Source organism: Apus apus, chromosome 8 (genome assembly GCF_020740795.1).
Source record: "Apus apus isolate bApuApu2 chromosome 8, bApuApu2.pri.cur, whole genome shotgun sequence".
Classification (NCBI taxonomy): Eukaryota; Metazoa; Chordata; class Aves; order Apodiformes; family Apodidae; genus Apus; species Apus apus.
Genome location: NC_067289.1, coordinates 15,209,810 through 15,232,855, shown reverse-complemented (window position 1 = coordinate 15,232,855; position 23,046 = coordinate 15,209,810). Strand labels below are relative to the sequence as shown.

The 23,046-nt window shown below is 45.7% G+C and overlaps 1 protein-coding gene across 4 annotated transcripts in view; it reads left to right on the top strand.

The window, feature by feature from the left end:
- The window catches only part of TP63 (tumor protein p63), a 102,144-nt gene extending 81,199 nt beyond the window's left edge, over positions 1-20,945 (top strand). The window contains exons 5-14 of one of the 4 annotated variants that reach the window (XM_051626697.1): positions 467-653; positions 2,367-2,482; positions 2,803-2,912; positions 3,154-3,290; positions 4,260-4,342; positions 5,263-5,399; positions 16,611-16,768; positions 17,715-17,859; positions 18,748-18,841; positions 20,105-20,945. In XM_051626697.1, coding sequence (XP_051482657.1) covers positions 467-653; positions 2,367-2,482; positions 2,803-2,912; positions 3,154-3,290; positions 4,260-4,342; positions 5,263-5,399; positions 16,611-16,768; positions 17,715-17,859; positions 18,748-18,841; positions 20,105-20,401 — 1,464 coding nt within the window. In that variant the 3' untranslated portion in view covers positions 20,402-20,945. Of the gene's footprint in view, positions 1-466; positions 654-2,366; positions 2,483-2,802; positions 2,913-3,153; positions 3,291-4,259; positions 4,343-5,262; positions 5,400-9,808; positions 14,159-16,610; positions 16,769-17,714; positions 17,860-18,747; positions 18,842-20,104 lie in introns of those variants that run through there. The other 3 variants (XM_051626698.1, XM_051626699.1, XM_051626700.1) reach the window with 3 other exon arrangements.
- The last annotated feature ends 2,101 nt before the right edge of the window (positions 20,946-23,046 follow it).

Genomic DNA, 23,046 nt, shown 5'->3' with positions numbered 1-23,046 from the left:
TAATCCCTCTGCAAAAGCAGGAGGGCTTCTTACAAAACAGGATGAAATGCTTTGCTTGTGTGGTTTCCAGTGATTCCAGGATTACAGGGTGTTGTGAAAAGAATAGTGTCTGTTTTGTTAGGTGGATAATGTGTGTCCCTTGGAAGAGAGGGTGTGTGCCCAAGAGGAATAAAGACTGTTTGTGTAAAAGCAGTGCTTTTTAACTGAACCCACACCATTCCATGCTTCTAAGATTTTTGCCTTTGGGAAAGCTAAGAACTAGATCTGTACTCTGCTGTTCTAAAACAGGGAAAGGTCTAGAGTTTTTGTCACTTTTCCAGAAGTGTGGCTGTTGTATGAACAAGTGCAATGCAGTTGCAGTAGCTGGTGCATTCAGCTGCATGTGCAAACCCATCTCCATCCTTCTGGCATGGCTCCGCCTCTAGCTGAATGTCCTGACTCTCTCTTGCTCTTTTCCTCCATCCAGTATTCCACTGAACTGAAAAAGCTGTACTGCCAGATCGCCAAGACATGTCCCATCCAGATCAAAGTGATGACCCCGCCACCTCAGGGAGCTGTCATCAGGGCTATGCCAGTCTACAAGAAAGCTGAACATGTCACCGAAGTGGTCAAACGCTGCCCGAACCATGAGCTGAGCCGGGAATTCAACGAGGGTAAGGAGGACAAGGGCTTTGCTGACAGTCCCTCTCCAAAGCTGCTTGGCAGATGAGTGGCCAGTGCTGGGATTTGGCAGCAGCTTCACAGCAAACCCACGGGAAGCAGACCTCCCTGCCATGTCTTGTGCAGCATTTTATTTTCCTTGCTTAGCAGGAAGCTTCATACTCTACTTTAGCTGTCCCCGTGCAAGCACGTCCTTGGGGAGAAAGTGCTGAAATAAACCTCACGCCTGCCCAGGTTGGATGGATGTCTGTCCCCATGGCAGGGCACTGCCCTTCTGGCAGTCTTTCTCTGCTCTGCTTTTGCTCCCGTGACGAGAAGCAGCTGTTCTTCTGCTCAGGAATGAGTTTCCACGTCGCTGGGACAGGGATCTAGTAACAGGATGCAATATCATCCCCAGCCCTTAATCCCCACCTCAAAGACAGAGGGGCTGTTTATCTCTAGCAGGATAACACTAAGTGCCAGCATCAACTGGAGGCAACCTTCCTGTACATTTAAAGCTATCAGTTCATTATTAATGTTTTAATCTTTTACTTGCTTCTCCTCATGTTAGTGAAGTAGCAGCTGTTTTAAAAATGTCCTAGGGTTTTTTGCAGACTCATGGGCTGGGCTCTGTTTTGCCTTGGCTGCTTAAGTTCACACAAGTTCAGATGAGCATCTGTTTTATTCTACATGCATTATTTATCTCCTACTGTAAAAAAACCCAAACAGTTGGTGTCAGTTAGCAGGATGTCTTAGGAGCCTGGATCCCTTTGCTCATTACAATGCAGCCAGCTAGACAAGCCCAAAAATAAGCAAGGACTTGGGAGTGTCAAATCAGAGTGGAGTGAGACAGTTCTTTGAAATAGATTTTTCATATTAGAAGCACTTGTCTGACAGAACTGGATTTTTGAGATTTGATAACTGTTCAGTGATGGGAGTTTTAAGAAATAAAAAAGTTAAAACTATAAATACTTCTTTCAAAGTAACTATTTTCTAGGAATATGCTGTATTTCAAGTAAGAAATGAACAGTTCAAATGCAAAACAAAATCTTTGGATGAACCCAGAACAGGCTTCTCTCCTCAGAGTTTAGTTGTATGTTGTAGAAACACTGAAGAAAATTTGCAGGAAAGAATCTGTATTTTATATTAATGGAAGGGGGCCTATAAACAAAGAGGATCATGTTCTCTTCTGCTGCTGCTGTAAGCAAGTGTCATTTTTCAAGTAGGTTGTTAATGAAATGCATATTTTTCCTGCTGCTTGAATCCTTTTTAGCACCTTAGGATCAAGACTGATGGGAGAGAACAGGAGAGGACTAGCAGTTGATGGAGAAAAGAGTAGAGATTGAGACTTTGATTAATTTGTTTTATGTACACATTAGGGGGAGGAAAAGAGAGGCTTCCAGCTGCTGTGAAAATCTACATGGAGTTGTCTGCTTGAAGAGTTGCTGCGAGCTACCATTCAGTTGATCTTGGGGCATGCGTAGTCTGAGATCTTGGAAGCCTGTGTTCAAGTTCGCTCACATGTGTCCAGGGTGAACTTGAGAACGTTGCCTTTCATGTCTGGCAGTGGGCAGAAGGGATGCTCCAAGGGCTGGGAGGCTCTTGTGTGCTCTCATAGACCTCTAGGGCCAGGTGCAAGGGTTTCCCTTGGTGGAAGATGTTCCTGTCCTGCTTTTGAGCTTGTTTCACTGAACAGTCTCTTGTTTTTTGCCGTTTTGCCTTTGCAGGGCAGATTGCACCTCCCAGCCACCTCATCAGGGTGGAAGGGAACAGCCATGCCCAGTATGTAGAAGACCCCATCACTGGGAGGCAGAGTGTGCTGGTCCCCTATGAGCCGCCCCAGGTATGTTCTGAGCTCAGGGTGGTGGCATCCCAGCACACAAAGGGGTGGGGGTTGCAACTCTAGCCAAAGGAGTTGGGATCTTGTGCTTTCCCCATCTTCATCACAATGAATCCCTTCTTCCTCTTTGTCAGAAATGAGCTTTTAAATACGCTCTTTATCCCTTGAGAGACAGACTTCTTAATTTCTTTTAAGGAAGCCTTGTGGTCCAGCCTATTTCATGCTGGTCTGGAGCACAGCTGTGGGAGTACAAAAGGAGAGTCTGGAAAAAGCAGAGCTTTGCACCCACCATCTCTCCTGTTTATCCTCTTTGTCTCATCCAGGTCGGTACAGAGTTCACAACAGTCTTGTACAACTTCATGTGCAACAGTAGCTGTGTGGGAGGGATGAACCGTCGCCCCATCCTCATTATTGTGACACTGGAAACGAGAGAGTAAGTAGTGCATCACGAGTGTAGCCCTTTGCTGGTGAGGTGGCCTTCTGTCTCCTCTTCTGTTCAGAACAGCATTGCAAGGTCCTTAGGGACAATTTGATGCAAGGGGCCAGAGGATATTTAGAAATCTTTGAGTTGCCTGACATTTAGGAGATGGGAGGTTTAGGTCTGTCTTTGTGTGAAGTTGGGGGATGCTGCTGACCTGCCCAGCTGATGTGTCCTCTTTCACCTCTCTTCCCAGTGGGCAGGTCTTGGGCCGCCGCTGTTTCGAAGCCCGTATTTGCGCTTGCCCGGGCAGAGATCGCAAAGCAGACGAGGACAGTATCCGCAAGCAGCAAGTCTCCGACAGCACAAAGAATGGTGATGGTACGAAGCGCCGTAAGTAGCTGGCAGAGCTGGGCAGATTGCAGGTCGTGCTGTCACCAGGTGCAGGGGTGACTCCAGTGCTTGTGCTGCGGGGACAGAGTGGTGCTGTGCACGGGCTTGGAGGCAGGAGGGCATTAGATGTCTGTTCTCCTAGGCTGAATCAGCCGGAAAAATGAGCTGGAGTTCACAAAACAGCATTTGACAATCTTGGTTTGCAGGCTCCCTTGCAGTGCTGCCTGTGTTATGTTAGCCCCACCAGCAGTGGGGCCACCCTCAAGGTACATGGTTGGGACTCTGTAACCACTTTTTGAACCTTGATGGCTTGTTTGGGACTAGGCTGCTGTTCCTGGCTCCTTGTAGCCAGTGTCTCATGTTGTGGCATGTGTCTTCCAGCCACAGGGATCTAGATTAATACTGCACATAAACTCTGCTCTACACTGGAGGTGCTCTGGCAAGTGGCCTCTGTCTGTGCTCCAGAGAGTGCAATGTACTAATCCTTTGGTTTCTTACATATGCTTGGTGATGGCACAAGGCAGCACAGCAAGGCAGTGGGTTTTAACAGGAGGCAAGTTGGAGAGGGGCTTCATTTCAACAGCGGATTGTGTGTGCTTCCTGCCTGTCATTTCACCTTTGTGACTCACCGATTGAGCAGCAGCTCTTGAGCACTGTAATACCAAAGCTCGCACTCCTTCCTGCAAAGAGCCAATGCTTGTTCTAGGTACAGCTTGCTGAGGTTTTGCCATAAACCCAGTGCTCCTTGACTGCTGTTTTCCCCAGGCAGGCTGGCCTCCCAGCATCTGCAAACCTATGTCTCCCTTATGGAGTCAGGAGCTGCAAGCAGAGTTCTGGAGTAGCTCAGGCAGAGACCCTTTCAGAGCACTGCAGATTTGAGCGAGCCATGCACTTCATGTTTCCTTTTTGTATGTCTCTTTGTTTCCTTCCCTGTTTTTTTAATGGGATGCTCTTGGATTTCTTTTCTAGCATTTCGACAAGGAACTCATGGAATACAAATGACATCTATCAAAAAAAGACGTTCCCCAGATGATGAGCTCTTATACTTGCCGGTGAGTTCTCTCTATCTTTAGATTTACCCTTTGTTTGATATCTTCCTTAAAGACTTGAGGCAAGTAAGATGTTCATCTAGTCCTCAGAGAGAACTTGAGGACGGGCATGGGATGTGACTTTATTTTTTCCCCCCCAAAGCTACATACTTTAAATATATGGTATTTTAAAAAATACCATGAGCTGCTGTGAGTTGCTTGTGCAAGATGTATGAGAATATCCCAAGGGATCTGTCTTTATGGTGAAAACATTGTCTTGGAGACCTAACTGGATTTCTTCCTTTGTCATTTCTGGGCATGTGGTGCTTGAGCTTTCTCTACGGATAATGGGTGTTGTCTTGCTGACAAAGATGGATGTTTCTTTGGCTTTTATATATATTACAGTAGTTGTGGAGTGATAGAAGGTAAATTGTGTTAAGTGTACAGTCAGAAAGGGTAACAAGTATCTGTAATTGGCCATTTAACTGCTTCCCCTTGAGCCCATTTAGTTGGATAAATCACATACCAAGTTGTGCTTAGAAGAGAAGGGCAATCCAAACCCAACACCCAAATTCAAGTACTCTTGTTTCCTCAAGGCATGTAAGATTCAGCACCAGATCTACTTACATCTGAGGCAGGTAACAACATTTTCTGTCTAACAGATTGGATCAGAATATTGCTTTTGGTTGGCATACATTTACATCCACCCAGATGACAACCCTAAGATGTACGTTAGCCTGCAGTGTCAGATTATCACTCTTCAACATTATCTGCTGTACCTCTAGCACAAGGCTAAGTGGTTTTATTGTGTATGCATGATCAGAGTATTTGCATCCTGGTCTGGTTATTTACTTGTACTTTATCTAAAATTCGCCAACGTGACTGTCACTCTAGATGCAGTCCTTTAAGACTTTTCTTTTCCTCTTTTTTTCCCCATGGTCCAGGTGAGGGGACGGGAGACTTATGAAATGCTACTGAAGATCAAAGAATCCCTGGAACTTATGCAGTACCTTCCCCAGCACACAATTGAGACCTACCGGCAGCAACAGCAGCAGCAGCACCAGCACTTGCTCCAGAAGCAGTGAGTATGAGTGTGCATGCAGTGATCTGTGCAGCGAGGGTGGTGTGAAGGGCGAGAGAGGAGAGAGACACAGAAAGCTTCTGCACACTTGTTTGTAGGGATATGGTGCTCAGCTGAGGACCAAGCACTTGTAAAGTGCTGCATTGGCATAGTTCTTTCCAACAGTAGTATAGCTTCTTGTTAACCCCCTGGTCAGAGCTGGTAGAAATTAATGCCAGGAGTTTGAGATTCAGATTTCAAGACCTGCACAATGGTACAAAGCAGTCCTTCTTCACCAAGCACATATCCTGACTGCTTGTGAGGTCCCTTTCTAGTCTCCCATCCCACACAATTCACCTTTTGGTTTTGGAGGGTGAATGAGAACAGGCTTGGTGTCCCATTTCTGACTTCAAGCTAGAGCTCAAGGCACAGCACGGCAGTGCTGGGTAACAGCCTGCAGGTAGAAATCCTGTGTGTGTGTGCCCAAGCTGTGGAGCACAGGGTGGGTGTGCTTTTCTTTTGGCTGTTCTTTGGGAACAGCAGTGAACATGGAGCCATCTCTGCAACTTCTCCAGGGTGTCCACCTGAACATCTTGCCAAGAGCTCTTGGAGCTGGGACTGTGAGCACTGGCTCGACTAAGCAGTCGGACACCTCTGCTGTGCGTATCTGGTGCTGTTGGAGGGCTGGTGTCTCAGTGGAGTATTAAGGTTCCTCAGCTATAGAAAGGGAAGGTCGAAATCTGGGGATGAGGATAGAACACGGTGGGTTTGCTTTGTGACCACTGGGCACGTCAAAGAAACTCTAGCAGTGCACTTTTAAAATATTTTTAAGAACCATCCTTTGTCATGGGCTCTCCATGTTGCTCATGAGACACCTTCCACCCAGGCAGACATAGTCCCTATCTGACCTTGGCTGGCAGGGCTGTATCAGGATTACTTTGGTTTAAGTGGCAGGAGGATGGTGGAGAGGAAAGGCCACATAAGTGTCTGGTTTCCATTTTGTCCTCTGTTCCCGAAGCTCTGCAGTTACAGAGACTGGGTCAGAGAATGACTTCCCAGACAGACTGTAAGCAGTGTCATCCATGGGCATTGCTTCACCTGCTGTATCAGGTGACAGAAAACAGGCACCCGGGCTGTAGGTAGCCACTGGCGGTAGTGCTTAGGATCTCAGGCATTCCTGCTGGTTAAGCTTACACGTCAAGAGGCTGTGGGTAAAACTCATTCCTCTGCAGAGGTTAGCACGAGGCCAAGGCACCACATAAGTCCCACTTGAGCCTGTGGGGATTTATTTCAGTGCCTTGGCCTTGTCTTTGGACTTCTGCAATACCCCAGCTTTCTGCCAGAGCTCTGCATATGTTCACATTGTGACCTGTGTGGTTTTAGTGTCAGCTGGAGTCTTGTGGAGGTGTGAGCAAAGCCTGGTGTCAAAATGGCTGGAGCATCCAGGGACTCTGTACTCTTTTATTTTTGAGGCATTTAATAATAATAATAATGAGAGTTTTATCAGTCATCTGCACTGTTTATGTATACTAAAGCTTGTATTTACTAGCCACTGGGCATTGTGGCCTCTGTGCGCTCAATCACCTGTCTTCAAAGCTCCATCTGATGTATAGCCATTTCAGCTGAGAAATGGTTTTGTAAGCAGAAATTGACAGCAGCAGATGACAGCTTTCACTTGGTGCTGACAGTTGCTTTGCCGTAATTACTGTTTTCATTCTTCCTGTATCAATAGGATGGGTTCCTGGCAACTGAGGTTGGTATTTGTGTTACCTTTAAGACCAGTGCATATGAGTCCAGCCATTTAATTTAATGAAACTTCTTTTGGCGTGTCTCCTGGCACTTGTCCAGTTATATACTCATTTTTCTCAGCTGCTGAGTGTGCTCAGATGCTGGGGAGAAAGATTAAGAGCTTTTAAAGATGCCAGGAGTGGGGAGAAAAATAACTTTCAGGGTTTGTCCAGAGCTGCTGCAGTTGTCTCTGTTGACTGCCTGCCATCAAGCAGGGTCCTCTCTGCTGAAATATATGTTGAAGTAACAGCTGCTTAGGTGTATTTGGATTCTGGCGCTTTTTACTTGATAGTACAGGGTATGACTTGATTTTTGAAGGAATGTTTTCAGGGCTAGGGAGCATTTAGGCTGATAAGATTAATAGACACAATTGCACCCCAAAAAAGAATTGTAAAGGAACTGCAGGTCATAATGTGAGAATGGGGAGAGAAGACACTTTGTAGAAACTGGTTTGGGGGAAAACAGCCTTGCATGTGAGCAAGTTCGGCAAACTGCTAGGAGGTGTTCTGCCACTGCTTCCTTTCCAGCTTGGCCAAACTCAGCAGCATGAGGACTCCTTTGTTGGTCCTTTCTGTCTTTAAAAGAAGATGCCTTTCACTTTTTAAGTAGGGATCTACTTTCAAAAGTCAGTCTTGGCTTGCTTTGATTCAAAGTCTATGTTAAAACTGGGAGCTGGAAAAGTCCGTGTGCAGTGATCAGGTTCAAATATGTAGGAAGCTGGAGGTCACAGCAGGGCTTTGCAGGGCTGGAATGTTTGAGTTGCTTTTGGCTCTTTATTCTCAAAATGGAGCTGCATCCATATGTGCTCCTTAGTCAAGCCCTGATGGAGGAATTGCTTGGTTTTTCAGTTTACTTTTCTGAGCAATGGTTAACACAGAAAGTTAGCTAGGTGTGGGGGAATAAGTTTCCTACAACACAGAAACCTTCATAATTTTTGAAGAGTAGGAAAAGCAAGGATGAGATTATCATGAGGAAAAGTAGCTTTAAAAAAGTACATCTGTCATTTTGGAAAACAACTGTATAATTGCTCTTGTGCATATACTGACCAGCATTGCATTTGGCAGGCCAGCGGATGCAACTGTTTTACTGTTCCCAAATAACAGGACAAGTCTGGTGACAAGCAGAAAGCTTTGTGTCCCACAAGATGACCAGAAATACTACAGTGTCCCACATTGTGCCAGACCTCAATCTTTCTCTGTCTCATCTCCTCTCTCTGTTTGTTCCTCTGTGCATGTTTTTCTTATATTTACTGTTATGCCAAATACCTTCATGATCATAGGTGAGAAGTTCTTTTCAGCTACAGTTCTTGTTCGTCCTTTTTTACTGCCAAATCTGGGGCCCATATTTGAACAGCAGCACACATGTTTGTTTAGAAGACTTCCTTTTCATGGTCTGTCACCGTTCTTTAAAACATGGTTTCTTCAATACTGTACCGTGAGATAAATTTACCATCAAAATTCCCAGTGAGTATCTGCATAGTCTCCAAGGATTTCACTGGAAAACACTTTTTCATATTGAACAAAATCTCCTGTGGTGGGTTTCATCCTGTTGAGCACTGTTTTCAGAACAGTCTCTATTCAAATTGGCCATAACATGATTGAACAGATTTCAGCAAATCTAGGGGCTACCAAGAAGACAGCTCTGTGTCCCAGCAGGCTCTTATATCCCTGCCAATGTTTGTCATGTCAGCAAGGCTGCAGTTACCAGCCCACTGCCTGTCTTTCACTCTAGTGAGCAGCACAGCTCGTTATCCTGATGAGAGGGAATTAACCTCGCAAATGAGGTATATGACAGCTGAGCTATCCAGTGCCTGGAGTGCTCCATCTGAGGTGGGAGTTGCAAGGATCCCAGCGCTTGCTGTGATGGGGAGGGGGCTCGTGGGGAAGGTATTCTTAATATCTCCCCTAAGTTTTTTCTCATATTTGATGTGGAAACTAATAGATTTTCACATGGCTTGGATTTGGTTTGGTTTTGTAGTGCTGTGCTTGCACGTGTGGTGAATTCCAGGCTCTTGGATAGCATTCTCACTAAAGAATTACCAAGATGCAAGTAAGCAAGAAAAAGCGTGGGATTAGGTATATGAAGATGTGCTGCATTTAGTTTGCTGGCTCTGAAAGAGCAGTGCCTTCCACATCAGCTGCCAGCCTCAGGGACCCCTCAGCTTTGTTGCAGAGGGTCCCGTGGCTTTTTTGAGATGTAATTAATATGGCCCTTTCCCAGCAGGCAACGTTGTCTCTCCCTAGCGCCAGCTTCTGTTTTTTAAGTAATTGAAGTTTGAAGTGGGATCAATGTAAGCTGCTTCTCTCCTTTTCCTGTTTGGCTAAGTGCTTTTTTTTCTCCTATATTTGTCACTGGGAACAGTATCAGAGCACCATTTGCACCCATGATACTGGCACACAAAAATCAGATTTCCCTACCAACTAGTTGTTTTCCTTGCCAATCACTCACTTGCACCTGGGACTTTCCAGCTTTCTAAATCTCCCTGTCTCATACCTTCACTGTCGGTGCTAAGACATCTGCTTTTGCCTCCTTCAGAGCTCATACTGTGATCATGAAGGTGGAAAGTGACTGTTTCTCTTGTGGTGGCTGGTGAAGGGTCCTGTACATTTATCTTTTTCTTTTCTCTGGTTCCTTCTCTACAGTCTCCTTTCGGCCTGCTTCAGGAGTGAACTCACGGACTCAAGGAGAGACCCTCCCAAACAGACCGATGCCATCCTAAAACATTCCAGCCCCCCAAACCCATCAGTATATCCATAACTGAACTGGTGGGGTCACTTTGCCCAGCTGGTGGGACTAGGAACAGTGGGGCAAACACAGCCTGATAGCAACAGAGTAAATAGTGAGAGTAATCTCCTGAAGGGACTCAAACTTTGCAGAAATGACAGAGACTTCTACAGACCTCTTAGCTGTAGCTCATAGCATTGGGAGGTCAGGAACCACAATGTCGTCTGTCTCGGTGTAACGTTTTTTTTTCCTGGTTTTGTAACCTGTTGATACTCTTTCCTGGTATTTCTGTATTTGTGAAACTCGGCAGGGTTTCTCTGAGCAGGTCTCAATTCTAAAATGCCTCTTGTCTTGTTTAAATTAAAAATGTGTTTGTGGGCTGGGGGGATGGAAGAGTGTTGGGTGTGCTTAAACAGTCTGTGATAATCGATTTGGCTTGTTTTAATGCTGGTCATGCAGTAGTGGTGGAATTAGAGAAAGTATTTACACTGCTGGACAGAGGGAGGTAATAATTATATGAATTGGCACTGGTAAGAATTTTTTTTTTCTTGTAGAAATGCCCACTACTTTGGCATCACAAATTGTTTCCTCTTACTTGTAATCATAAAGGGTCTGATCTAAAATAGATAAAAACTGTAGGGAAGAGTGGGTTACTTTGACTTTGCACCAGCACTGCTGGCATTAATCCAGCTTAGCTGGACTTGGAAAAGTCCCTTCTGACTCTGTGGGTTCAGTCCATCTGGTGGGCTGAAATGCACAAGATGAATGCGAGTTTGGAGTCTTTCTGCGTAATGACATCTGTGTGTGTCCAGTGTCCCTGTGAAAGGGGGTTGGAGCTTGCCTTTTTCCTTGCAGATGTTCAGCAGTTGTTAGATGTTTCTTTAGGGTATTAATCAACCCTACTGTGTTTTACTCCATCACTACAAACCTCACAGATGAAAAGAAAGCAGTGCCAGCATATTTTGCAGCTGACTCACCCAAGTGGCCTCAGGCAATGCCCACCTTGTCCTGCAACCAGTGGCTTTAGCTTATTATGTCTGTGAAGTGCATCCTGACTTAATTCCTATGCAGGAGACCATTTCTTAGCCACGACTTGAAATCCTCCCACTGCTTGTATCTAACTCTACCTCTGAAGGTCATTTGTATGGGGCTTGACAAGCTGAATTTGAACACTTTGGAACTTCATCTGTTGATGAAGTGTCAAGCCCAGACCAGCACAAAGGAGGAACGACCAACAGGCAAGTAACACACCATAGAATTAACCTGGCATTGCTGAGTGTGGCATAGGTGCAGATGATGATGATGAGGGAGGAGCAGGTTGAGGGTGGGCATAATGCCTGCAGTGAGGAGGTACCCAAGCATCCTCGCATAAAGAACAACCACTGATGCTGGTAAAGAAACGTCCTTCAACCCATGTTCTCAAGAAGTGACATCTCTTCTGAGGAGCCTTCCAATGTTGACAGCTGCAGGAGAGATGTGAAGAAGTTACTGAAGGTACACTAGGAATGGTGCTCACTGTGGGCTGAGGGAGCAGCTGAGGAACAGAGCTCAGTTGCAGTGCCAGTGGTCAGCAAGACCCTGAGAAACATGGGGTTAGATCAACACAGGTGGGGACCTGTGTGCCTTCAGTCCAGTCCATGCTGGATTTAATTGGAGCAGGTGCCTACCCAGCTCTGACACGCTTGTGGTTAGTCACAGCTGGAAGAGAAAGTGCCTCCCAGATGCAGAGTGGGCCTCCTGGCCACCCACCAAGGAAAAAAGCCTGATGCAGTGAGAGAAGACTCTTATCAGAACATCACATTATCTGCTTCCAGGCAGCAGAGCTGTGATCTGAGCAGGTGATGACTCGTACTAACATCTCCTTTGAGAGCCATATCCCATCTCTGGATATCTCCTTCATTGTCTTAGCAAGACTTGTTCTGCTATAGCAGTGTGGGGGAGGGCTGATCAATAGGAGTCAGAAAAATTGTGATTAAGTATAAATAATAATGAATTAAATATTAGTAGTGACTCTTTCATTCAGTTTCAGCTCTACCATCACTCCTTGTATAAAGTTCACAATCAAGTGCCTCTTTACTTTGCTTGGTAACTCTAGGAAGTACTTTGAGATCACAAAGCAGATAAATATTGCTCTGTACCTTTTTTGGGGGAGAAGAAAGGCAATACCATTACTGTCCCTGTGAGAGGTAGGAATCTAAACTGCAAATGCAGCCCACATGCAGGATTATGCTTGGCACTGTCAGTGGGTCTTTCCAGTGAAGGTTTATTCCTGTAACTTGGTCTTGTCTGCTTGTGGCTGGCACTACAGAAATACGGCAACAAGGACACACTAACCTGTATCTAGAGCTCTGCTCCAGGGCCTGCCCACCAGTATGTTTGAGGAGGCAGACCACCAGAAGATAGAAGGCACATGGAAGATGTCCTTGCCAATGGCAAGGGGGGTGGAACTAGATGATCTTTAAAATCCCTTCCGACCCAAACTGATCTATTATGATTCCATGATACGCACCTTGCAACAGGAGATTCCAACTCCTGCTCCAGTTCATCATCTGCTCCAGTTCATCATCTGGTCTGACCTGTAGGAAATATCTTGTAGCATGATAGGCAATACAGCACCTGGGACTTCACCAAATCAGAATGTAAATTATTTGGATCCCACTATCCCCTGGAAAGGCTTTCCAATTTGTTCTCCTTACATATAAGAGGATGATGATTATACAGATGGCATTAATGGTGACTTGATTTTCTCTCCAGATACTAGGATAATAACCTGAAACTGGAAGCAATTGGAGTTGCTTCATAGTCTGTCTTCTGCAGATAAAAGAAAAGTTTTTCCCAGCTGTCCTTGCTTCTTTGCCATCTTCAGATGGCTTCAGAAGAAAAAAAGCTTTTCCTTCCAAGGAATAACCAAGTAGAATAATTAGGCCTTATCAGTCAGGTCCTATCAGTCTGTGTCAACTAGTTGATATGTATCCACTCCCTGTATTACAGCTCCATTCCCTGGAGAGATTGCATCCACTGCCTGCCTTGGGAAATTCCCATATCTGAAATCTAAGGAGAGTCATTATTGCCACCCTTGTCCCTGTGCTGTAGTTGCTGTCTGCCTAGTGACCACCAGGACTTCTCCTTTCCATGATCCCATTTAGTTACCAAGCCTACAAACCACTTGTGTGGTTGAAAAAATGCACTATTGCTTTCTCTGGAATAGCATCTAGTTGAGATGTGCTTTTTAGTGTTCTGCTTCATGGATCTTCAGAGTGGATGAGTGCTACTGAGCAGCATCTGTGTCACTTGTGTGCCTTTACTAGACTACATCACTGACAAGCCAGTGTTACACAGCCCTTACTGGGAAACCTTATCTGAAGAAAACATTGCTAATGGGCATGCTGCCAGTGTGTGAACTTGGGATGTAATCCTTTTTGTACTTGCTGTGGCTACTGTAAGGAAAGGCAGGCCCAGAACTGGACAGCTTCGGTTCCACTTGGATCTCCCTGGGATAGCAAACTGGGCACAGGGCCTTGGGTGAAATCTTAAATTTATTGAGCCTGGGCTGCCCTATTCTTGCACTTAATGAGCCTTTGATGTCATTTGCATTAAGGTTGCTTACATGGCGGTGTGCTCATCTAATGTGAGTGAGTACTCTAGGACTTGTCTACTGAATCAGGTAATTGTTCTATCCAAGCAGTTTCCTACATCTGGTGAAGGGCTGATAACGAGGGAGCTGGGAAAGCATAGAATTAGACAAGATAACTTGTGAACGGAACTGTGCTTTGTATGTGGGAGAAGTAGGAAGTTCCTTCCTGACCTCTTGAGATGATCAGTATATGCCTTGAAGCAGGAGAGGCGATTGCCCTCATATGAGCTTGCATAACTGAAATACTATTGGCTAAATAATAATGTAGCCTCTTGAAGAGAGAAAAATCAGTTGCGGAATGCGACTCAGTGCCTTTTGTATCAGACTGTTCCAAGAAGTATAATAGTCTCTTAATTGAAGTCCTTATACCTTGATATTAAAATGCATTTCATTGGCATTGATATCAAAGAGATGTTAATGCTCCTACTTCTAATCTATCTTGAGACAGTCTAATTTTAATGAAAATCACTGTGCATGACATTCGTATAATACCTGTTTAAAAAAATGAGAAAAAAGCAATATATTTTAGATGAATCTTGAAACACCATGTAGTCTGTGTGTTTAATACCAAAAAACATTTTCTTGTGTTTCTGAGGCTGTTGCTATATTGATGTGTGACACTAATTTTCAATAAAATTTTGCATCTTGGTTTATCTTGGGACTTTTCTTTGGCTAGTTGGCTTTCTCTAGACCTTTTATATGTTTGCTCACGTGATGGAATAGTTTAGTTGAAACAAGTATGGGTATGAAGATAAATGCTTTTGTTGTTTTATTCACTTGATCTTGATTTTCTTAATCTTGATTCTTAGGAGTATGAATGAGGCAAGAATGGAGTCCTTGAGCTATATGTTAAAGTATGCATTTGTTTTCTATCGTGTAGGGTTCTTCGGGTTGGCTTGCGTTTGCTTTTTTTCTTTTTTTTTTTAATCCTCAAAGTATTTTCTAGTCTCCTAGCTGTCTTTGCTGAGACCACTGTTGGTGGTGGAAAGGGCAGAGTTAGGCTCACTACTGACCTCCTTGGAGAATCTTGGTTTTGTAGCAACAGGCATCCTTTTAAAAATAGCAATAACAAAAAGCTTCTAGTCATGAGTTCTCTGAATAAAATCTGTCCTAACCTTAAGCAATGCAACTAAATCCTTTTTGGAAAGTCTTTGTTGATTTAATTTGAAATTTCACTGTGTGTGTGGTCGCCTCCTCACTTGCATATCATGCAGATTTTACACTAAGAGACTACTCGGATGTGTATTAATTTCAGCTGAAGCTCAGTTAGGATAGGTGCCTGAACCTGTTACGTAGAAATATTCATTCTGGTCCTAAATCCAGAAAGCTCTAAGGTTAAGGGTGGTGTCAACCTGACTTGAATTTCATGGCTGGCCTCAACTTTTATAATTGGTGAATTGAAACCTCAGATCTGAATCATTCCCTGAAAAGTTGGGTCTGAGCTTCATGGCTTGGTTTCACTTCCCCTTGGGAGTTGCTGCCATCGTTAATATTAATTTGTGAAGCTTCTTGTGCTTTCCACTTCCTTGAGTCTATGAAGTTTGCTGGATCTTGTCCTGCATCTTCACTGCCAAAGGACAGTTCACACCCTTCTGTACCTCCTGTAATTGTGTAATTAGGTAACATTTCTTCAGGGCCTTAGATACTCCAGCAGGTTAGCATAGATGTTTTCTCCACCCAGTGCTGCAAATCATAAAAGTGCAGGAAGCTGGAGACAGTGTAATTGTATGAAACTTGACCTTGAGTGCTGAAGGTTTTAATAATTTAACTAGGAATAAGCCTTTTCTTTATTATTTGAAGTAATAGCTCTTCTCTTTGCATAGAAGGAAAGCCAGTTCCCAGGAATTGGTGTAACCAGTTATACCCAGAAAAACAAGTTTTCCCAAAGGGAAGTAAGATGGGAATGTGCCTTTGCGCGTTCACCACGGGGTCACCGTGATGTGGCCAAAGGAGTGCCGGGCTCTGGCGAGCTGGGCAACCTGATCTGCTGGGTGAGCACGGCTTGCCAGGGTACCTCGTGTTTGGGAAGTGTCTGCTTCCCCAGCATCTCTGCCTGCTCTTGCAAACACCCCTGGTGTTGGAGAAAGAAAAACCTGCTCCCCTGTGGCATGGCAATGCTGTGCCAATTGTGCTGTTGGGCCTGCTTTAATGATCATTTTCTGCATATCCCAGCTAAGACCCCACTCCAGATGGGATGCCACAGCCGTAACTCGATCTGGGAACTGGGCTGCTGTTCAGAAGCAGTCTGGTCTTCACACTCCAGATCACTTACGAGGCAGGATTGCAGCTGGGACCCTCGGGGCTGGGGAGGGGGAGCTTGCCAGCAAGCTTCTCTGGCCCAGCTCATGGATGTGCTAGATGGAGTTTAGGACTGTCTGGACTTGAGGGAGGTTTGATGTTATCCAATAGTAGTAGGAATCTGATACTCTGCAAGCCGCCTGCAGCGTCTGGATACCAGGTTCTCCTTTACACCAGCAAAAGTTGCGTGCCAGTGTTCCAGGCAGCTCTGACCATCTCACCAGTGGTTCCTAAGGTGTATGGAGTCTGTCTTGAGCAAAGAGCCTCTAGCTATTCTATATACACCTGATTAGATTAATAACTAGGAATTTTGGAGAAACCAAGGTGATAAGTGTAACCTGACCTGAAAATTCTTTCAGCCGTCAGATTAGGATGGTTTGAGATAGCTTTATCAGTTCTTGTTCCTATGAAAAAGCCTTTGACCACAATAAGTGTTTCCCTTAAAAATACTGTTTTCAAGTTTTGGCAGCTGTTTGCTGGCTTTGGTTCTCTTCGACTGAAAAACTTGCATAGAAACTTTTCATTAAATTAAAAAATTTGAACTGGTAGTTCCCTTGGAAAGTTTCCCTTTGTCAGTATTTCACCATTTGTTTTTTAATTGCCCAGAATATCTGGGAAACTACTTATTTCCTGTGGACTCTGTCTCCAGTGATCTTTATCTGGAATACTCCCATTGTTTCACTAGAAGTAGCTCACTGCTGCCTCAGACAAAAACCATAGCTCCTTGGATGGGCACCCTTAGCAACCAACTTCTGTGATTCCTGTCCTAACACCTCCTTGGTTTGCAGGACCTCCATGCAGTCACAGTCTTCCTATGGCTCCAACTCTCCACCACTCAGCAAAATGAACAGCATGAACAAGCTGCCCTCGGTCAGCCAGCTCATCAACCCCCAGCAGCGCAATGCCCTGACCCCAACCACCATCCCTGACGGCATGGGAACCAACAGTAAGAAACCTTTGCTTCTTCTTCTGCTCTGTGTGCCCGTCCCACTAATATAAGGAAGGAGATTTTGCATCTCCAAGTGGCTGCTGTTAGTCCAGAGTGCTTGGAGTCATTCGTGGTAGCAGCGCTTGGAATCTGCAGAGCCAAGTATTTCTTGGCTACTGTGCCATGGGGCAAGTCACCTGCTTTCTCCAAGCTTCAGCATCTTGCTCTGAGCTTTACAGGGGTGAACAGAGCTACTTCTTGCTGCAGATCTTGCTGGCTGCGCTGTCATCTATCTTTCAAGACTTCTTATCTCTTCCTTTCCCAGCAGAAGAGATGCAAATGTTAGCAAACTTTCCCCCCTGGGTTCAATTAAGACACCTCTTAGTTTCAAAGGAAATGCTTGCACCTCACAGCTCTGTAACCTGCTTCCTTCTGGCTGCTGAAGAGTGCCCAGCAGCCTTGTAAATCCACGATGACAGACATGGTTCTGGGGGCTGAGTTTTGTTGGTTGGTTGTTTTTTTTCAGAAGCACTGGGCTCTTGCCCACACCTGTTGCTGATCCCCTTCGGGTTCTCTCAGTGTCTGAAAACAAAGCTGTTTGCCTTCTGTATTGGGTTACTCTGCTGGCTCTGTCCTGCTCCTGTCCTGCAGCAGAAGCAGCCAAGAGGGTCCATGGTTTGCTCAGGTTTCTACCCAGCCTGTTTGCAAGGGAAAGTGACACGGTGGCAGTGCTGCCGGCAGTTGCTCTGGTGAGGGGTGAGCTCCTGGAGGACTGTCTGTCATCTGGCCCTTGTGTGGGCATTGTGACCCTGCTGAAAATTCCCTGTGAGCTTGCTCTGTGTGGTGCTTTGCAGGGGATTTCAGGCTGCTCCAGCTACAGGTGCTGTCCCTTGAAGCCATGCTGGGGTGAAGCGGGGGTTCAGGGACGTCTGGGTAACCATGTGCTCCTCCTTCTCTCCTCCAGTTCCCATGATGGGCACCCACATGGCCATGACCAGCGACATGAATGGCCTCAGCCCTACGCAGGCGCTGCCTCCTCCCCTCTCCATGCCTTCAACATCCCACTGCACCCCCCCTCCTCCGTACCCCACAGACTGCAGCATCGTCAGGTGAGCAGGAGCAGGCTGCCCAGCACACGTTTCCCACCATGGGGATCAGAGGCCATGTGTCAGGGTCCTGCCAGGTCCCTCTCCCCGTTCTCTTGGAACATAGGATCCCAGTGGGTCTTGGCCATCCTGGGGCTAGCAGCCTCTGGGCACCAAGCCTCAACCTCCCTCCTCTGAGCAGCTGAGAGAAATAGGGACATTAGGACTGCAAGAAAGCTGAGGGATGCAGCATCTGTTGGACTGATGGAGCTGAGGGCACCAGGCAGTCTTGCAAACGTTTCCTTTTCCTTTTTTTTTTCTTTTTTTTGTCGTTGTTTGTTTTGTTTTTCTTTTTGTTGTTTGGTTGTTTTTTTTTACTCATCCATTTGCACTCAAAAAGGCATGGCCTGGGGTCAGAAGACCGTCTGTCCTCCATGAGATCAAGCAGGTTGAAAGATGCTGCCCCTAAAGGACAGCTTTATGCTTAGGGAGGAATGTGGTGATTTTAAGTACTTTGTGTACATATGTCTGAGCCCCAGACCCACTGCCTTGCTGAAGCCCTCTAGCTGTGCAGGAGGCTGCCACAGGCTCAGACACCTTCTGGGTGAAGTGACCTGGCAGGAGGGTTCACGGGAGCCTTCCTGCCCCAAGATTCAGGCTGTGCAGCACTGGCTATTGACTAAGGCAAAGTGCTGCCATGAGGGTTGTCTGCTAGGAGCCAAGCTGATAGATTCCCTCATTTGTTTGATGTGGCTTGCTGGCCTGGGATGTCTTGGAGAAGGTCAGGCCAGGGGTGAAAGCTTTGTTTCCTGTTGCTGCAGGTTGGCTGAGTGTTTGGTTTTCCTGTGGTTTGGGCTGTTGCAGCCAGGGTGATCCTTTTTTCTCTCTCCTTCCTTCCTTCCTCCTCTGCAGCTTCTTAGCGAGGTTGGGCTGCTCATCCTGTGTGGATTATTTCACGACCCAGGGGCTGACCACCATCTATCAGATTGAGCATTACTCCATGGATGTAAGTAACTCCTCACCATTTCCTTTGTTTGCACTCTTGGCCCTGCTGTAGGAATGGGTCAGAAATCCAGACTCTAGACTTCTATTTTTATATTATTAGTCTGACTTCAGGCTGTTGCACACAGAGAAGACTTACTGTGAGGTGAAGAGAGGCTAGACTCAGGGCCAGCAATGTAGCTGCCTTGCCTGGCACAGAGAAAGACTGTTTCCCTCTCCCCACCACTGTGCATTTTAGCCCCCTGAGTGGCCCCAGCCCATGTGTCTGTTAATTCTGCAAGGCTTGGTTTCAGTTTACACTGCTCTGAAACACCTTACTCGCCTGCAGACAAGCAGGCTGTCCAAAAGTGGTCCGCATTTTTCCCCTCCCTGCTTCTGTTTTCTGGCCTTACCTTAATAATCTTCCCTTGCCCCTGGCATCTCAGCCCAGCTGTTGGCTGGGTTTGTTTCCATCTTGCATGGCTTTTGCCGCAGGGTTGCTGCTTCCTCTCTTGTGCCACTGCTGTCTTTAGAGCTGCCTGTCCCATTTTTTTGCCCCAAGACTTTGCAAGGCTGTGGTGCTTTTGCTTCCTAGTGTGGGCTGTGTTCCTTCTGCTGTTGCTCTAATTAGAAAATCTGACCCAAATTAACCAAAGCTAGTTGCTATTTTTTTTTTTTTCAGAAACCGCTATCACATTTCCCAGAGTTTAGGTAATGCTACCCTCAGGTACTGCAACAGAGATGATGGGGCCTGAAAGTCCAAGTTCTCTAAGGTTGTGTGTGTCTGTTCTTAAATTTTGCTTATGTTAAGTAATTAAGGCAGCTCCTCCAGAGCTTCACATTCTGGAGATCAGACCTGGATTTTAAAATCCTTTTGCAGGCTTTGAAAGAAACACAGAAGTTTTCAAAGCCATTGATCTACAGCTCAGCATCCCTCATCACAGACAACTAGCAGATCTCCCTGAGTTTGTCCTGGAGGCCTTGCAGTCCAGTTACACATCTAGCTTTAGGTCACTATACCTTACGCATGAATGTGTGTTTTTGTGTAACTTCAAAACAGACATTGTGTCACTAGTTCTTGCTGCCTCATGGCTACGTGTGCTTGTTTAGAACCAAACCACCACTTTCAGGATTAGTGATTTTTCTTCTACAGTGCGTCATGGCCACCTGGATTTTAGCAGCTTTGTTGGTTCATAGGCATTCACAGGGTGGCCCAGAGGCTGCTTCTACTCCCAGAGCCCAGCTTGCCCAGGGATTGCCCAGTTAAGCCCTCTACATTTCCTTGCAGGATCTGGTGAGCCTCAAGATCCCAGAGCAGTTCCGCCATGCCATCTGGAAGGGCATCCTGGACCACCGGCAGCTCCATGACTTCTCCTCCCCTCCCCACCTCCTGCGCACCCCCAGCGGCGCCTCCACCGTCAGCGTGGGCTCCAGCGAGACCCGGGGGGAGCGGGTGATCGACGCGGTCCGCTTCACGCTCCGGCAGACCATTTCCTTCCCGCCCCGTGACGAGTGGAACGACTTCAACTTTGACATGGATGCCCGGCGCAACAAACAGCAGCGCATCAAGGAGGAAGGGGAGTGAACTCCGTGGACCCCACTCCACCCCGCCTCGGCCACAAACTGCTCAGCCCTTCATTTGTCTTCCTTCTGCTTGGTACTGCACCCCTGGACAAAGGGCGGAGGGAGCCTTCTTGTTCACTTATGCTAGTTATGCCCTTGATGCTGTCTAGGTCATGCTCCTGGACTGTGACCTCCACCCCGGCTCTTGCAAGGGGAAGAGCTGAGCGAAGGGGGAAGGCGGGTGGTATTTCCTTAAAAGTTGGTGACCTTCTTGAGAAGGCATGTTCTTGTTTCATGTTTTCCTTTGGGGAGAGGGCTTCTTTTCTTGACTTCTCAATCCTAATACGCCTCATGGGTGTCCTGATCCGCAAACTTTGTCTCTCTCTCATCCAGCGATCCCACGTTGAAAAACAGGCTTAAAATAACTTCTTTAAAAGCCAAAAAATACCCCAAAAAACAAACCACCCAACCCCAAGACAAAATGCAAAAAGCCTAAAGCCACCAAAGCCTGAACTGGCTGCTCATCTGAAAAAGAAATGGGAATAAGCCTGCTGAACGTTGCACTTAAACAGCCTCATCCCACGGAGCTGAGTGCTCTGTTCATGTGTAATATTCTCCAGCGGAGACAGCACATGCACTTTGCTGGGCAGGCCAGTGCTTATGGCCACCTGCAAGCCACTTTTTCCTTTTCCCTTGCCTTCTCTGGGAAAAACCAAACCTGCTGTCTCTTGTTTTCAATTTACATTTCTCTGTATGTCCTCATTTGCTTGTTTTCAGGAATAAATGCAAATGCAGCCACCAGTCCACCCAACCTTTAGCCACTCTGTACCACTACTGACATTTAAGCTAGTGAATTAGGCTTTGCCACGTATGCAGCCTGGTTAGTTTAGCATAAGGATTTGCCTGCCTAGCTGCCAGTTGCACAGAGGACCAAATGAGAGCTGCATACTGATTTGTAGGGTTTGAGCTATCCTAAACACAGGCAGACCATGCTAGATTGGTTTCCTGACAAGTAGAACTGGCTTCAGATATATCTACAGTAGGCTGGAGCCTGTTGTGGTTTGTTGCTGGTGCATATAGACTAAGCAGAGAGTAAGAAAAGAGAAATTTCCAACTGCCTTGGGAACAAGGACCAGTTCCTCATGATATGAGTGTTGCTACCGCAAAATGTCATGTTTACACGGGAAATTGATTTTTCTCTGTTTTATCTTTATTGGTTCTACAGCAGCTGTGCTCTGAGGCATTTCCTCTGGCGTTTTACTGTCCACAGGGACCCTGTGGACAAGTAACTGAACAGTGCATGGTTTCACGTTTATATTGGTCGAGGTAGTGAGGCTCTAAAGTATACAGAACAAACCTAAACTGAGCCACTTGGCTCAGCGCAGCCCCTTCCAAGTTGACTAGCTCTTTTTAACAGTAAGCCTGACACTTGTTTGGGGAAAAATGAAAAAAGCAGCTTAAATGACTTGTCATCATACCTTGCTACAACCAAATGATCTTGTTTCAAGGCAGGGACTGTTCTGTGGTCCCTGCTATGTGCCATCTATTTCATGTAAGTCTGGTATCGTTAGAATCCTCCTCCATCTGTCTGTTGTAGCCAGGTCTGTGTCGAATTCAAAGACTGCCTTTCAGTAACTGTGCACCCTGTTTTGACTAGCTCTACATAGGAATATGAGAGGGTTACTCTGTAAAGTGTGTATATAAATATTTTTTGTATGTGTAATTTTTGTTTCCTACTGCATAACATGCCAATTTTTATTTCTTCCTGGGCTATATCGGGTTTGACAGAACCACAGTAAGATGTTGTTTGTTTTTCTGTTTGTTTTTTTTTAATTATTATTTTTATGCAGCACGCTTACACTGTACCTTGTAATGAATGACTCGACACTAGACAACTGAGTTTGTATTTTGCATACTGAGATTCCTGTGTTACTTTGCCTTGAAGAGGGAGGAGGCAGGTACTGAAAGCCTGTTTTATCATTTTATTTTGTAACACTTCAAAGAGCAGCGTCCTAGATTTCAAAGTATTTAACAATGCTCAGTGTGAAAGCTTACTATTTTTGGTGTTGTTTTTTGTTGGTTTTGTTTTGGTGTTTTTTTTTTTTTTTCTATATGCCACAAAGGAATTGAGTCATCCTGCTCTTGACTTGATGCATTAATTAATTCAGGGGGGCAGTGTTAGTGCGGGTACTTTGCAAATTCCTGGAGGTGAATTAGGTTGTGTCCTCACCTCCAAGGTGTTGCATCTCCATTGTATAATCCTTCTGAGCTGCTTCAGTATTGTACAAAGATTGATGCAAAAATACCTTAATTTTAGGAACTAGGAAGCTTCTGACTGTAAAGGTTACTGCAGTAATGCTGTGCCCAGCGTCTGGGTGCAAGAGCTTCAGTATCTGCTTTTCAACTCAGCAGTGAGATGGAGCTTTTCTGCTGTGTCACTATTGATTAAAATATATGCTGTGAAAACCTTCTTTCTACTGTGCACCACTATGGAGCCTACGTCACTATTAGCTGGAATCCTCAAGTGAGTTTGAACTGCTGTAGCTTTTACCCTCCCCTGTAGAGCTGTGATTTTTATTTTTTTGTTTTGTTTTGATACATCAAAGCATATGGGTTAATTGGGCTGCGAATCTGCCAATGCTTGTAGCAATGACAGTGTTGCCTGCA